Source organism: Schistosoma haematobium, chromosome 4 (assembly GCF_000699445.3).
Source record: "Schistosoma haematobium chromosome 4, whole genome shotgun sequence".
Lineage (NCBI taxonomy): Eukaryota > Metazoa > Platyhelminthes > Trematoda > Strigeidida > Schistosomatidae > Schistosoma > Schistosoma haematobium.
The window spans coordinates 45,285,194-45,299,958 of NC_067199.1; the positions used below are offsets into that span (position 1 = coordinate 45,285,194).

At 35.4% G+C, this 14,765-nt stretch overlaps 1 protein-coding gene across 1 annotated transcript in view; it reads left to right on the forward strand.

The window, feature by feature from the left end:
• Positions 1-14,765, forward strand: part of MAPK1 (Mitogen-activated protein kinase 1) — a 111,436-nt gene that overhangs the window by 67,974 nt on the left and 28,697 nt on the right. The window contains exons 6-9 of the mRNA XM_051216542.1: positions 5,357-5,561; positions 7,318-7,397; positions 12,931-13,009; positions 14,473-14,582. Coding sequence (XP_051067139.1) covers positions 5,357-5,561; positions 7,318-7,397; positions 12,931-13,009; positions 14,473-14,582 — 474 coding nt within the window. The remainder of the gene's footprint in view (positions 1-5,356; positions 5,562-7,317; positions 7,398-12,930; positions 13,010-14,472; positions 14,583-14,765) is intronic.

Here is a 14,765-nt window from a genome sequence, read left to right on the forward strand (position 1 = left end):
CTTCATGAAGAAGCACTGGAATAAGTGGAAACTTTTTCATATCTGAGAGGCATCATTGGTAAACAAGGGGTTTCTGATATCAAGTCAAACTCTTCAGCACGAACGTCAAGGCAGTTCCGATGTACAGAGCTGAGACTTAGAGAACTACTACAATCATCATCAAGAAGTACATGTATTTATGAGCCAGCTTCGAGCTGAAGAGTAAATTAGGAAAAGACGCTGAAGTTGGATAGGACATATATTGAGGAAACTATCAAACTGTATCATGAGGCAAGCCCTATCTTGGAATCGTTATGGGAAAAGCAAAGAGATAGACCAAAGAACACACTGCGTTGAGAATTATAATCAGACATGAAAAGGATGAATAGTAACTGGAAAGAACTGGAAACGATTACCTAGGACAGAGTTTGATAGTGCCCTTGTAGTCTGCATTTATTCCTCCTCTAGAGGTAACATGAGTAAGTAAATAGTTAGTGAGTAAGTTCCTGTTAGATACATAACCACAGTTTAAAAACTCATTTCGATACTGTTTTCTCGTTAAACATAAGTCACTCTACTACAATCAAGGGTTATTTTGATAGATTAACCACTAGGAAATAATTTCATATCTGAGTTCCTACCTGACATTTGTTGCATAGTTTGTGTTATAGTTAACAATATATTTTACTTATAGTAAAGTTTTGTTCCCTGATCTGAATTGTTTAATCCCAGAGGATTGTTTGTTCTTCCGAACAACATCAACACAGATTTCAAGTAGATAGAAAGTATTCGAATTTCTCAACAAATGACCAGTAATTTTTTAAGTCGAGCCTGATCTTGACTAGTTATTGTTGGCCTTTAACTTATCGTTTTCTGCATATTGCTTCTCATCATTTTTCTCTCTTCATCTTCATCTTCTTGAATATCAAGTAGCTGTTAGACACATGGTTGCATGTTCTAGTCATTCAAGCAGTTCGAATTTCACATGAAAATAATGTTAATAACAATGATTAGTAAGTTTATAGTTAGTTACTCAGTCAGATGGCTTGTAGTGATTTGAAGATAGGTTTCATCAATGATGGTCATTAATGATAGCGACTACCGACTAGTGTCAATCCATGATAAAAATCATTTTTAGGTTAACTAATCTCCATTATCCGAAAATTAAACTAAATTTCAAAATATGTGCATTCTGGTTATTGGTTGAGTCTATGTTTTGTCTTGTTTGAGACTCTTCAATTGAATGTACTCACCAACCTGTCATCCACTGTGCCACAGATTCCAGATAGCAATTAGCTTGTACATTAGTTAGAATGTTTATTCATAAGGGTTTGTATTACCGTTACCTCATTGTTGATACTGAGGATTTAATTTTCGTTAGTTTTGCTTAGTTTCACAAATAAAACGAGATCCGTTTTCTAGATTTAGTCAATAACACAGTTCTCATACTTGTTAAATACAAGCTAAATGGAGGTAATTCACTCTAGATGAACGTCTACTAATAAATGGTGATCATAGTTATATAAGTTCATAGTTATATAATATACCCTTGTGGGCTAGGGTAATTTTACATTCGTTTTCAGGAGAACCAGACACCATCCAGAATTTCACGTGACAACTCAAACAGTACAGCTCAATTCTGTTCAACAGGAGGGCCAGACACCACCCAGGCTTAAAATTTGTAGCCCAAATAATACGGCTCAATCGTGTTTTCAAGAGAACCAGACACCATCCAGGCTTAAACTTTATAACCCGAGCAGTACATCTCAATCCTGCTTCACAAGAGAACCATACATCACATAGGCTTTAACGCTGCAGTCTGAATAGTACAGCTCAATCCTATGACGCAACCACAGAGATACCAAACACCCTGATGGACCATTCGTATACACACATTCACATCACATGTATAGTTATTCTGATCAATGATCGCGTAATCAGTTGTATAATATCAAATCATTAAGAATCAATTTGATGAAAGGATAAATTCATAAGAGAATATATTATACAAAAATATTAACTTTTGCATAATGCTTTCATATTCTCTCTTTTTATATCAAACTATAATCAACCAGTTGATTCCTATTTACTTTTATTCTACATTTACTGACTATGTTATGTATATATAAATGAGTCTGATTAATAGAGAGGGTGTTTGTGTGTGTGTGTGTGAGTGAGTGAGTGAGTGAGTGAGTGAGTGAGTGAGTGAGTGAGAATGAGATCAAAACCCTTGCTATTTGTTAATACAATTACTATGATCACTAATATAATTATTGAGAATTGAATGAAAGTCATCATAATCTAAATAGATACATTAATGAATGTTTAATCATTTCTATTATGATATCAAACAGTGAAAAAGAGAGATAGAGAGAACGAAAGAGAGAGACAGAGGTAGTTATGTTTTGTTTCTTTATTAATGATCCAATATAGTACATTATTTATTCCATATACAATTCAACATATAAATGTACCAATCTATGATTGAATCTGCCGCATTTATTTCCTTTCAATGAAAGTCTAATTAATTTTCATTGTTTGTTTATTATGACTTATTGCATAGTAACAGAATTATTTATTTTTCTATCATATAAATGTGAATTAAGTAATCATAATCGAAGTGTATACACTGAATGAATAATGAGAATAAATATCCAAAAGAGAGAGTTAGAGAGAGAGAAGAAAAAAAAAAGCAAACTAATCATAATGTACAATACAATAATGATTGATATACACACAATTCATTGAATGAAATCATGATTATTCATTTGAAACAATGATATACTAATGGACGGTCTATACTCCTCCACGAAGAGTAGTAACAGGCGTAGTTAAGTATCTAGAATATGATCAAAGGGATTAATATATTCGGTTAATATACTATTCATATCATTCAGTTGACATATATATATAATAATGTCTAATAAACATATACAAACTAATAACTATAATAAAGCATTATATAATTTCAACAATTGAAATCATGAGTCATTTGAAGCTAGACAACCATGGAAAATCTGGAAGCACTGGGCGGCCGCTTCTTCCTATCGTGGGACTCCTCAGCAGTGCACATCTACGACCCCCAGGATTTATCAGTCTCGAACCAGACGCTTAACCAACTAGACCACTGAATCGGCCGGCATCCAACGGTGTTAATGTCTAACTTCAACTAATCCAGGAAATTGACCGACACATCCATTATATAATTACCAATAAATCACTATTATCCTATACACAAAATCCTTCTTATTTGTTCTCATTTTATGTTTTTTTATTTATTATTTTCAATCATTATAGTATGAGAATAAAATGGTATTGCATATTGTTACATAAATAAATTACATGTTAAATTTCAATGGTTAAGATCATGAGTACTACTTCTGAGGAGTCCCACAATAGGACGAAAAGGATTTCACTTAGTGCTTCCAGGTTTTCGATGGTGGTCTACCTTCAACTGACTCATGAAAAAAACTTCACCATTGAAATTACTATAATATCCACAAAATCCATCTGACATGTTAAATTGTTTATATCAGTGAATTTTATTATGTGATTGTTATACCTTTTCATTTTTTTCCCCGAAATCCCTGTCGTCCATTGTTATATCTTGTTTGTTTCAATGCTGAATTGTCTTGTCTCTTTTAATCATTACTTGTTATATCTGGTCATCGTTGATTGTTATGACGGAAACACTTATCACTTATACTTGAAACAAGAGATCTCTGCAATTCCCAATACGCGAAAGTAAGAACACAAAGACTGGTATAAGTGAAGATTTATTAGCTCAAAAACACTATGACAACGACGACGACCCTAGTCGAAAATACACTTATTTATATATTCATTGTACACCCATTTTGATTAATAATTAGGATGAAATCACATATACGAAAAATACTTAGAGTTATAACAAATCATATACTGATCATAGTTCATGTCTATTGAATAGAAAAATATCGAAGCACTGGACGGGACGGGATCGTGGATGCGCACCGTTGAGGAGTCCCATCCTAGGACGAAACGGCCGTCAAACAGTGCTTCCAGGTTTTCCATGATGGTCTAGCTCCAACTGACTCATGATCTTAAGTATTGAAATAATTTTTGTGTCACGTCAACATATATGGATTACTTACCACATAGAACTTGGATAACTTTAAACACATATGAATTGAATGAAGATTCTGTCAAGTTTTTTATAGTTAACATTTTCTGTTTATGAATATAAAAAACCTCAAAATGTTCTAGTGAGAATTCATGACTGGCAGGGTTCAGATAATTTCCCAATGGGATTGAATGACTGTCACACTTCATTTCAAATTGACTGAAGTTGAAATTGTACCATGGGAAGCCAAATGATTGATTCCAATAATAAAAAGCTCTACTCGAGGCCTGAATGCCTTAAATTCGATATGTGTTGGTGTTATTTACTAGGATGAATCGAATGTTTCCTAGTTTTCAATGGTATCTCTGTGATGAATACAACCTACACATTAGATTAATCTCCATAAAACATTTGTAATAATAAAAATATATGCACACCCTATATACTTGACCAAACCAGCTACCTGAATGAGAACAATATGAGTGTGTAGGAAGCAACAGAATCAAGAATATATGTGCAACTGATTCAAAAATATACAACTTTCTCTTTCGAAAAGTAAAGTCAAATTTTCAGCCAATAGCGCATTGTTCTTTCTTTGGAAAATAAAGCCTAATTTTGAGTAATAACTTGCTCTCTCATCAGCTTCTGTCACTTATCATTTGGTTTATGTTTGAATGTACTAGCGTGTGGCTATCGGAATTTAATGGTCAATACCACAGCCTAGACGAATGATCTTAGTTAGTACTCACTGATTGATCACTCCCATATCCTCAGTCTTCTGAAAGGTTGATCACATCCTCGATATCTCATTGGTAAAATCTTTGAGTATGACACTGAGTGACTCTGGCTCAGATCTTACAGTTTCCTGAAAACCGAGGGTATGCCTTGCTTTTTATGTATGTCAACTAACACAGGCCCTGAATAAAACAGGGTTTTCTACTGATAGTCCATAGCTTTCTGTTTATTACATCCCACTTTTATCTCTGAATTTATGGTAACTTGACAAGATCATATTTAACTCAATTTCATTAGCTGGACTGATTTTTCTCAAGGACAGTATGATTTCATAGTTCTATCATCATTTCCTTATGATTCACTGATCATAGCAGAGAACAAACTGTTTAATTATATGAATGAATCTATTTGGTAAACTAACGGAACTTCGTTCCGTAACACATCGTCAAGGTGACGATAATAATAACAAAAAAAACTTTTCCTCAATACTACACTTCTCAATTGTTGATCTCTTCGTCTATTTTACAAATATTTTTTTAGATCTGTGATTTTGGTTTAGCTCGTATAGCTGATCCAGAATCAGAACAATCGGGTACATTAACAGAGTATGTGGCTACACGTTGGTATCGTGCACCAGAAATAATGCTTACATCGAAATTATATACTAAAGCAATTGATATTTGGTCAATTGGTTGTATTATGGCTGAAATGCTTAGTAATCGTGTTCTATTCCCTGGAAAACATTGTATCCTTTTATTTTCTTTTTTAATTACATATATTACATAATATGTATTTCTCTATTTTGTATTAGTTTGCTCAATGGATAATCCATTAATGCACTAAATCAAAACAAAGGGTACTAGGTTTAGGTCTCAGTATGAATAAAAACTACACTAAGATATCATATACACATCCAAATGATGAATCTTAAATAGGATAAAATGTTCATCTTGGATACCTTTGTTATTCAATGTTCAAATTTATCAATATGTTACTTTGTTTGATCACTTAACGGGTCTTTCATTATTGATATTAATACATAAAAAAAGGTCTACCATGATCCTTGGTATCTGTGTGATTGCGCCGCAGGATTGAGCTGTACCATTCAGTTTGTAGCGTTAAAGCCTATATGATGTCAGGTTCTCCTGTGAAGCGGGATTGAGCTATACTGTTTGATTTGTCGCACGAAATTCTGGATGGTGTCTGGATCTCCTGAAAACCAATGTAAAATTACCCTGACCCACAAGGGTATATTATATAACCATGAACGTAAAAATACACCCCCTCACGGTTATTGGATGTAAATTAAACATTGAATCAATAAGAAAAAAATACCTAGACAGATATTATATTTTCTTTTGAGAACTCTTGATAATTCTTTGGGAAACTCTTCTGAAACCAAAGAAATATTCTGAATATACCTCAGCCACTTAATGTTCCTTAAAAAAAACAACTTCTAAACAGTTTCAAGGAAACGATGAATTGGAAAATAATTTAGTCCTCCTGGAGTCCCTCCGGAGGCTACTGCCGGTCCCAAGCCCGGATAAAGGAGGAGGTTTGGGCATGGGATTAGCGACCCCATCCCGTAGAAAACTAACTCGCTATTAAAGGCTAACAAATTTTAGAATCTTGTTCTGAAACTTCTGATCCTATCTAGTCTTTTAAGTGCCACTATTTTCTGTAGATAAACTAAATCTTTAAAATGAAACTTTTTCTGTACTTCCAACTTTATATTCTTTTTTTTTCTGTTCAGAGTTCAAGAGTAGGAAGATTTATGAGGATTGAAAAGTCAGTGTTTAAGCGTTTAAGTCTATGTTGATAATGTTGTTCAGAAGAACAATGAAACTCCACAACTAAAACCATCCAGCTTATAGAATAATACTCCACCAAATTCATAACAGTCTAGAACTCCTAACATTCATGTTTATCGATAAGTTCATATAGTTTAACAAGGAGTGATCACGATCAAACCATTCCGCTTAGAGAACAAAACTCCATCAGGAATGACCATTCTCTATTATGTCATCAGTTGCATTTTTTACATAATGATCTCCCTCCCTTCCAGCCAAACAAGTTTGTGAAACCTAGTAGACCTTTCTGGAGATAAAACAGGCCACACCAAAGCACGGCACAACTACCGGGGCTAGAATAGCTGTTTTTGCAATCCGTTGGAGTTTGCTCTTTGACAAGCAACTCCATATGTTATATGCACCACTTTTATAACTTTTTGTCGTTTTCCAACCCAAATGTAATTGTGCTGTGTTTCTCCGTGGGTTTCGTAATCAGAGTGTGGATATCGGTAAGGGTGGGTAATTAGCCCGATCTCCACTACTCGGGTTACCGCTCACACTAGTTCATGAGTCATTCGTCCCACTATCCAGGAGGCACGACGCAGACGTGTGACTCGGATTTCACTTCCCACATAATGATCTATTTATCTTTAATTTATTTCCTTTACATACTTCCACTTTTATTTCTTAAAATGATAACATTAATAACAGATATTGATCAATTAAACTTGATATTACAAGTTTTAGGTTCACCATCAAAAGAAGACTTTGAAACAATTGTAAATCTTAAAGTGAGTTTTGTTTATTTACTTTACGTTTTATGAAAGTTTTTAGGCTATAAAGCTATATGGTTGTGTAGTGCTGAAGGTTTCATATGAGACTGGAGGTTCGCCATTGGTATTGTGGATGGTTTGGCATTGCTTTGACAAGTTTTGCTGACTGTTCATGCACAAAATTGGTTAGCTGGTTAACCGATTTCATTCATACTGATGGTTGCTTTTCAGTGTTCTCAAGGGCCATTGTCATTGGGACATTGTAAGGCATGTCGCCATTGCTAACATTAACGAGTTTGACTGTTGTGTAAACGGAATAGGCCAACTTTGGCCTGTTCGCGCTATGCATAATTGATTCATGCGATCGTTGATCGGAATAACTATACATGTGACTTGAATGTATATATGAATGGCGCGAATGATCCACCAGGGTGCTTGGTACCTGTGTGGCTGTACCACGGGATTTAGGTGTACTATTCAGATTGTAGCGTTAAAGCCTATACGGTGTCTGGTTCTCCTGTGAAGCGGGATTAAGCTGTACTGCTCGGGTTATAAAACTTAATCCAGGATAGTGTCTGACTATGCTGTTAAACGGAATTGAGCTTTACTGTCTGAGTTGTCACGTGAAATTCTGGATGGTATCTGGTTCTCCTGAAAACCAATGTAGAATTACCCTGGCCCACAAGGTATTTTATATAGCTATGAAGGTTTTTAGCACACCAATACGAATGTTGTAGATAATCATGATCATTGAATTACCAATTTTGTTTCTACGATGTATAAATTTCCGACATGATACGCTGATGACAATTTCATGCTAACGTTATAATCTAAGATTATCTAAATGGGGTAGTGCTACGTCGATCACTGTCATGTCGAACTGACGTAATCTGTATCATTTGCCAGGTTTACCATTCAGAATTTTTTCCACCCTATGTCTGCTATTCCGTTTAAAGCCTAGAGACCCTAATCTTGATACATGTTACGCAATTAACCTTGAGCTTTGCTCTTATTGATCCGCTAATACTCACGTCTTCTCATATCTCCAGCCTTGAGTTTATAGAAAAGACAGTAGACCAGCTACCAGTACAATATTACTATATTTCAGCTAACCAGCCTAGCAGCTGTTTGAAGCACTGATTTGCTTATATCCATAACATGTTGAATAACGTCACACCACAAGTGTTTGTGAGATGGGCATAACTATAAATTATTGATTGGCAATAATTGAAGAATACTAAGACATATAGCAATTGTTGATGGGTCAAACGGAAGCTTACGATAAACAGAGTAAAGCAACGTAGTAGTCTAGTTAACTAGTAATTATCCAATAAAGATATAAATGATAGTAACTATGAAAATAGTGCCGAAATTTCCAACTTCTCCAATACTTATTCTCTTATCATAAGTAATATGTTGAATTTCTATCATTGAATTCCAATGTTAATCCATTGTCGTCAATATTTAAATCATATTAAAAATTCTCTTTAGTAGTATTATAGCATTAAATAACATTAAATTAATTCATTGTTATACATTTCATGTCTTTATACTAAGACAAAACAGCCATCTAGTGCTTCCAAGCTTTCCATGGATGGTCTAGCTTCAATTGACTCATGAATTCACCTGTTTATTATTTCTTTGATCAAGATCATGAGCCGATTGATGTTAGACCACCATTGAAAACCTGGAAGCACTGGACGGCCACTTCGTTTTATTGTGGGACTCCTCAGCAGTGTGTATCCACTATTCCGCTCGCAGGATTCGGACTCAGTGCTTTCAGTCTCGCGCGTGAACGCTTAACTTATTGGATCACTGAGCCGGCATCCAATGGTGTTAATGTCTAACCTCAGCCAATCCACGAAATTGCGCGACCATCTTCCATTGTACTTAGGTAGACACTTGTTTCTACCCGACACGGATTAGCTCCACTAGTCAAGGCTTCTCACCAGAACTCTGAGAATTTTCTCACGAAGCTAGTCACTACTGAGTACATGGTAATTATCAGTATAGGGGTTGTGGAGATTGTTAAGTTTTTGATTGATATCATGAACCGATTAATGTAAGACCACCGCCGGCTTAGTGGTCCAGTAGGTTAGGCGTTTGTGCGCGAGATTGAAGGCCACGGGTTCGAATCCCACAAGCGGGATCGTGGATCCGCTATGCTGAGGAGTCTCATAATAAGATGAAACGGCCACCCAGTGCTTCCAGGTTTCAAATGGTGGTCTTACATCAATCGGTTCATGATCTCAATCAAAAACTTAACAATCTCCACAACCCCTATACTGATATTTATTATTTGTTAACTACTGATGAATTATTTTGTGGTGAAACACTATTCAAAAGCAACTCACCTATACAAGAGTTAAAGATGTGCTTACACCAGTGCCTAATTTCAAGATGAATTCTTGAATTCGTACTGAGAAATAATGACTTGTGGTATTAAACCATGGCACGAATTGGATCACATTTAATGGTCATTCTAATGTATGTAGTTAATTAACTAAAATTTGAATTGTAAACAGTTAGTTTCCAAATTACTTAGTCCAAAATCAATTCTATCTCTAAAAAATCGAGGGTTGACTTCATGTCTAATCATTTATGTATTCACATTGCTGAATAGTTCCAAACTGTAATCAGTGAGACTATAGTTTATGGACGACCTTTGAGCGACGGTAAAATGACCTTGAAAACATTCACCTTTTTGCGACGATCAAAAGAGTTATATATATATATATATATATATATATATATATATATATATATATATATATATATATATATATATATATATATATATATATATAGATAGATAGATATATTAGTATGAGGAATTAGCAGTTTCTTGTGATACTAACCATTACGGATTGTCTTGATATTGGTTAAAGAATTAAGGGGTAATGTGGTAAGATATACATAGGATTGACAGTCTATATTTATCCATAAAAACGTTATTCTATTGACTACACTAAACAACCATGTAACATGCAGATAAAGATGTTAAATTACTTACGTCTGTTACCCCCGTGAAGCAAAGTACGCTGGCGAGAAATCTGCTACCAAATCTATCTTTAGTTCTTCACGATCTGATTTTTTATTCTGATCCCAAACAATCAATTCTTTGGTCTTCCTCTTTTCCTTTTCCCTTCACGATTCCAAGTTACAGCTTACTTCATGATGTCGTCCGATGATTCCCTTAATGTATGTCCTACACAATTCCAGCATCTTTCCCTAGTTTCCTACTCAGCTAGAAGCTGGTTTGTTTCCTCTTTCAGTAAACTGTTTCTGATGGTGTCCGGCCAATGGATATTGAGTATCTTGCGTAGACAGCTATTTATAAATACTTGTACTCTTTTGACGACGGTTGCAGTAGTTCTCCACGTATGACCTCGGTGCAGTAAGACTATCGGTAGTGTTGCTAATCGGTCGATCGGTGCGTGTTCGATTCCAACGAAAATCAGTTTTTTGATGTGATAGTTGTGCATCTAGTGAATCTTTGATTCTGTTCAATAACAGTTGTTCTCCATATTGCCTCCCTCCTTTTCTAATAGATCATCTGAGGCTTGTAACTTATTGCTGAGAGCTATCTCGAAGTCATTGATTTTCTGAACATCTCGAAGGACGTTTGTGTGTAAATGTTGTAAGACCGTCTGTTGAGTTATGCAATCCTTGTTGAGCTTGTGTTTCAGCTGTACCACCACCAGATGGTGATCGTAGATCGTGTGACCTCTTCTCTGTGTTTTGTGCTTGCATGTTCCATGGACCTCGTAAATTTTCAGTTGTTGCAGATATGGTTGATATGGTGTTTTGTGGTGTGATCTAGTGAATCTAACGTAACTTTGTGTATGTGTATGTGATGGAGAATGGTGTCACCTATGACCATTTTGTTGAAAGCATATTTATATATATGCTAATCTGTCATCACAGTCGTTTATTTTTCCTATTACATGTTGCCCGATTACTCTCTTATATCCGTTGTTGTTGATCCCGATTATGATATTGAGGTGGTGCATGTGGATGATGAAGTGTTTTGTTTGTGAGTTCTGTCGTAGAAATTTCTACCTCTCATTGAACTGATGTTTGTCGTCACGCTCACTGCCATCATGAGTGTATTGATTGAGATGTATGACATTTATTGTGATCTTTTCCTTCTTTATTTCAAGTGATCTTGGATCCATGAGATTTTTATTTTATAGGTACATTACGCACTTCTTTGGATAGGATCAGCGTAAATACTTGTGTGTGTCATGTATTTTCTACCTCATGATGAAATACAACTACACCTCTTCCGATGCTCTCCAATTTGCGTGCAGTGGTCGTCCTTTTTGTTTCCGCAGCAATTTGAATGATCGTCTTGGTCTTTCAGATTTTACAGACATTCCATGTACCTGCATTAATTGTTGCTCTCATTGTCAGAACTGGTACTAACATCGTGATTTCCAAAGATTCTCATCTTTCACTTCGAAACTCCATAACTTTTCTAACTGAAGACCCTTTAACTCCAACCGTTGAGTTTAAACCTAAGTTAGACATCGATTGAAAATTCAGGACTACTGAACAGTTGTACTGTCCCAGTGTGGGACTACCTAACACAACTCATGCACAGCTCCACTGTCAGGGATAGGACCCACGACCTTTGGTATCACTTGGATATCCTTAAACTCTAGACCACTGAGTCAGGATCCATTGATATAAAGTTTAATTTTCAAATAATCCCTCATTATTAGGCGGTCATCTTTTATTGGTACCTTCTGCACACCCGACCATTGTTTAACTTTACTGTTCATGGTTTCTCACTAAATATCAAAGAACTTCCTCTCCAAGCTAATCACTAGTTAACATATGATAATTTTCAGTATGGGGTTGCGGAGTTTGTTGAGTGTTATTGAACTTAGATTATGTTTAGCGCTTGAATAGTTTTATGTTTTATAAATAAATCTGATTGACGAAATTCCTCTGATATTTTATTGCATTACAAAGTTGTTAGTATATAAAGTTTATCTCACATCGGACTCAGTTTCAGCAACCAGATATTATCATTAGCATTCTTATAATGAATGTATTCTGGGATGAAATAGACTACATAAACTACAGCTACCTATCAAATCAGTCAGTCAGTCAGCTACAACGTACGACCAGGCAAATATATGCATCGGTCCAAGTTGCCACACATCATTAACACAGCAAGATGAACACCGCATTCATAGAAGTTGTTAATTCAGAGGTGGTAATATATAAAAGAAAGATTGCAATAGGGATATGGTACAGGAAGAAAGAATTAGTTCGTAGAAAGAATGATATGAAGCGATTTTAATCTCTTAGTTTAAGGGAAGACAGAGAGTGTATACACCGCCGCCAGTGTGATCGATTCTGAGCCATGTTACTCTGAGTCTTCAACCATTGGTTACGATAGTCACGCGGACCCCAACCGAGTAGTCTGCATCTACCAACATGGTTCAAATCAGTTGATTTTATTCAATTACTACTATCGAGAAATTTTTGTAATCGTATTAAGAAAGAAATATTTACCATTCGCTTTATGTTACTTTAGGCTCGTGCCTATTTAGAATCATTGCCACATCGTACAAAAGTACCATGGAAACAATTATATCCATACGCTAGTGAATCAGGTAAGAAATGCTTTTTTGAATTTCAGCTTTTATTTGTTATTAATTTGTTTCTGATCATTTTAGATGTTTCATGATGATGAGTTAAATTTGAAGGTTGGTTACTGAAGACAAACTTTTAGCAATTGATTCAGTCTACATTAACCTGTATTTCCAACGTTGTTCAATATTATGCAACTAATAATTTATCATTATTATTATTATTTCATTGACATAAAACATAAGAAATTGATCTATGAAAAATATTTTTGATCAGAATGCGGTTTGTGATGATTGTAGTAATTTTGTTAGTTGAATGTATGGTTTGATCTAGAGCTCACTAGTGACTGGCTTCAAGATGATTTCCTGAAGTTCTAGTTAGAAGTCGTGACCAGTTGAGTCCAATCGGCGTTGAGAAAAGACATATATCTACCTCAGACAATAGATGAATGGTTGTTTAGCTAATCATGGATCGATGAAAGTTAGGCATTAACACCGTTGGATGCTGGCTTAGTGGTCTAGAGATTAGGCGTTTGCACACGAGGCTGAAGGCCCTGGGTTCGGATCCTGCGTGCGGAGTTGTGGACGTGCACTGTCGAGGAGTCCCATACTAGGACGGAAGGGCAGTTTAATAATTCTAGGTTTCCAGTGATGGTCTAACTTACATCGATTCATGAATTCAACTATTAAAAAGAAATATTTTTAGCTGAAACTTAACTAGAATGTATTTAATAAAGAAGAAATCGTGACTCGGTCAGTATAAAAACGATGAATCTGAAACTAGACTTTAAAGGGGACATAGCGGGTGACCTTATAACAGGTCGACTCAAAAGATCTGTCGAAAAGACGTTTTATACAGCCAAGTTAGACGTAATTCTCTCGACTAAACCAGCACTTACATAACAAATCAAGGATAGGTTACTGATGATGGGCTCTTTCTTGTGTGAAACTTTGTCTTATCAATAAAGATTCTATACCGAAACACGTAATTATCATCTGAGATTCGCTGATTCCTTTCGAATACATTTAATTTAGACTATGATTTATATTTTCATCCTAAAATGCTATTTCGGCCTTAATTCCAACTGAATTCTTTTGATCATGTTGCAATGTAACTACCAGTTTAAGTCACTAGACACCAGTATGCCTACCTCTATCCCATTGATAAACCAGTCGTAACTCAAAGACGTAAAAAGTAAAGTTTCTAGCTGTGCCATCGAATGATAGAGGTTTACATCCTACAGGGAGGTGTGATTAGTTCCCTCAAATAATTGTATTTATGAATTGTTGCTACAGTCTTAGGTTGAGCAAGGGGTTTTTTTTGATTATCTCAACACATCTAACACTGAAATAGTTTCACTGAATAATAACTTTCATCAGGCAGAAATATAGAATATGCGTAAATGTTTTTCCACTAACAACATCCAATCATTTAATATGCTATCATGTTATTGTTGACCATTTCTTTTCAACAATCATTATTATAGCGCTGGATTTATTGGACAAATTACTATGCTTTGTTCCATCACGACGTATAACAGTTGAAGATGCCTTAGCTCATCCATATTTAGAACAGTACTATGATCCAACAGATGAAGTAAGTTCTTATGCATCAAATGTTCTGAATGTTGTGTCGAGTGATTGTTTATAGTGATTACTTACTAACTTAATTACGCCTGTTACTCCTCATGGAGGAGCATAGGTCGCCCACCAGCACTCTCTATTCAACCCTGTCCTGGGCAATCCTTTCTAGCTCCTTCTAGTTGTTATTCATCCTTTT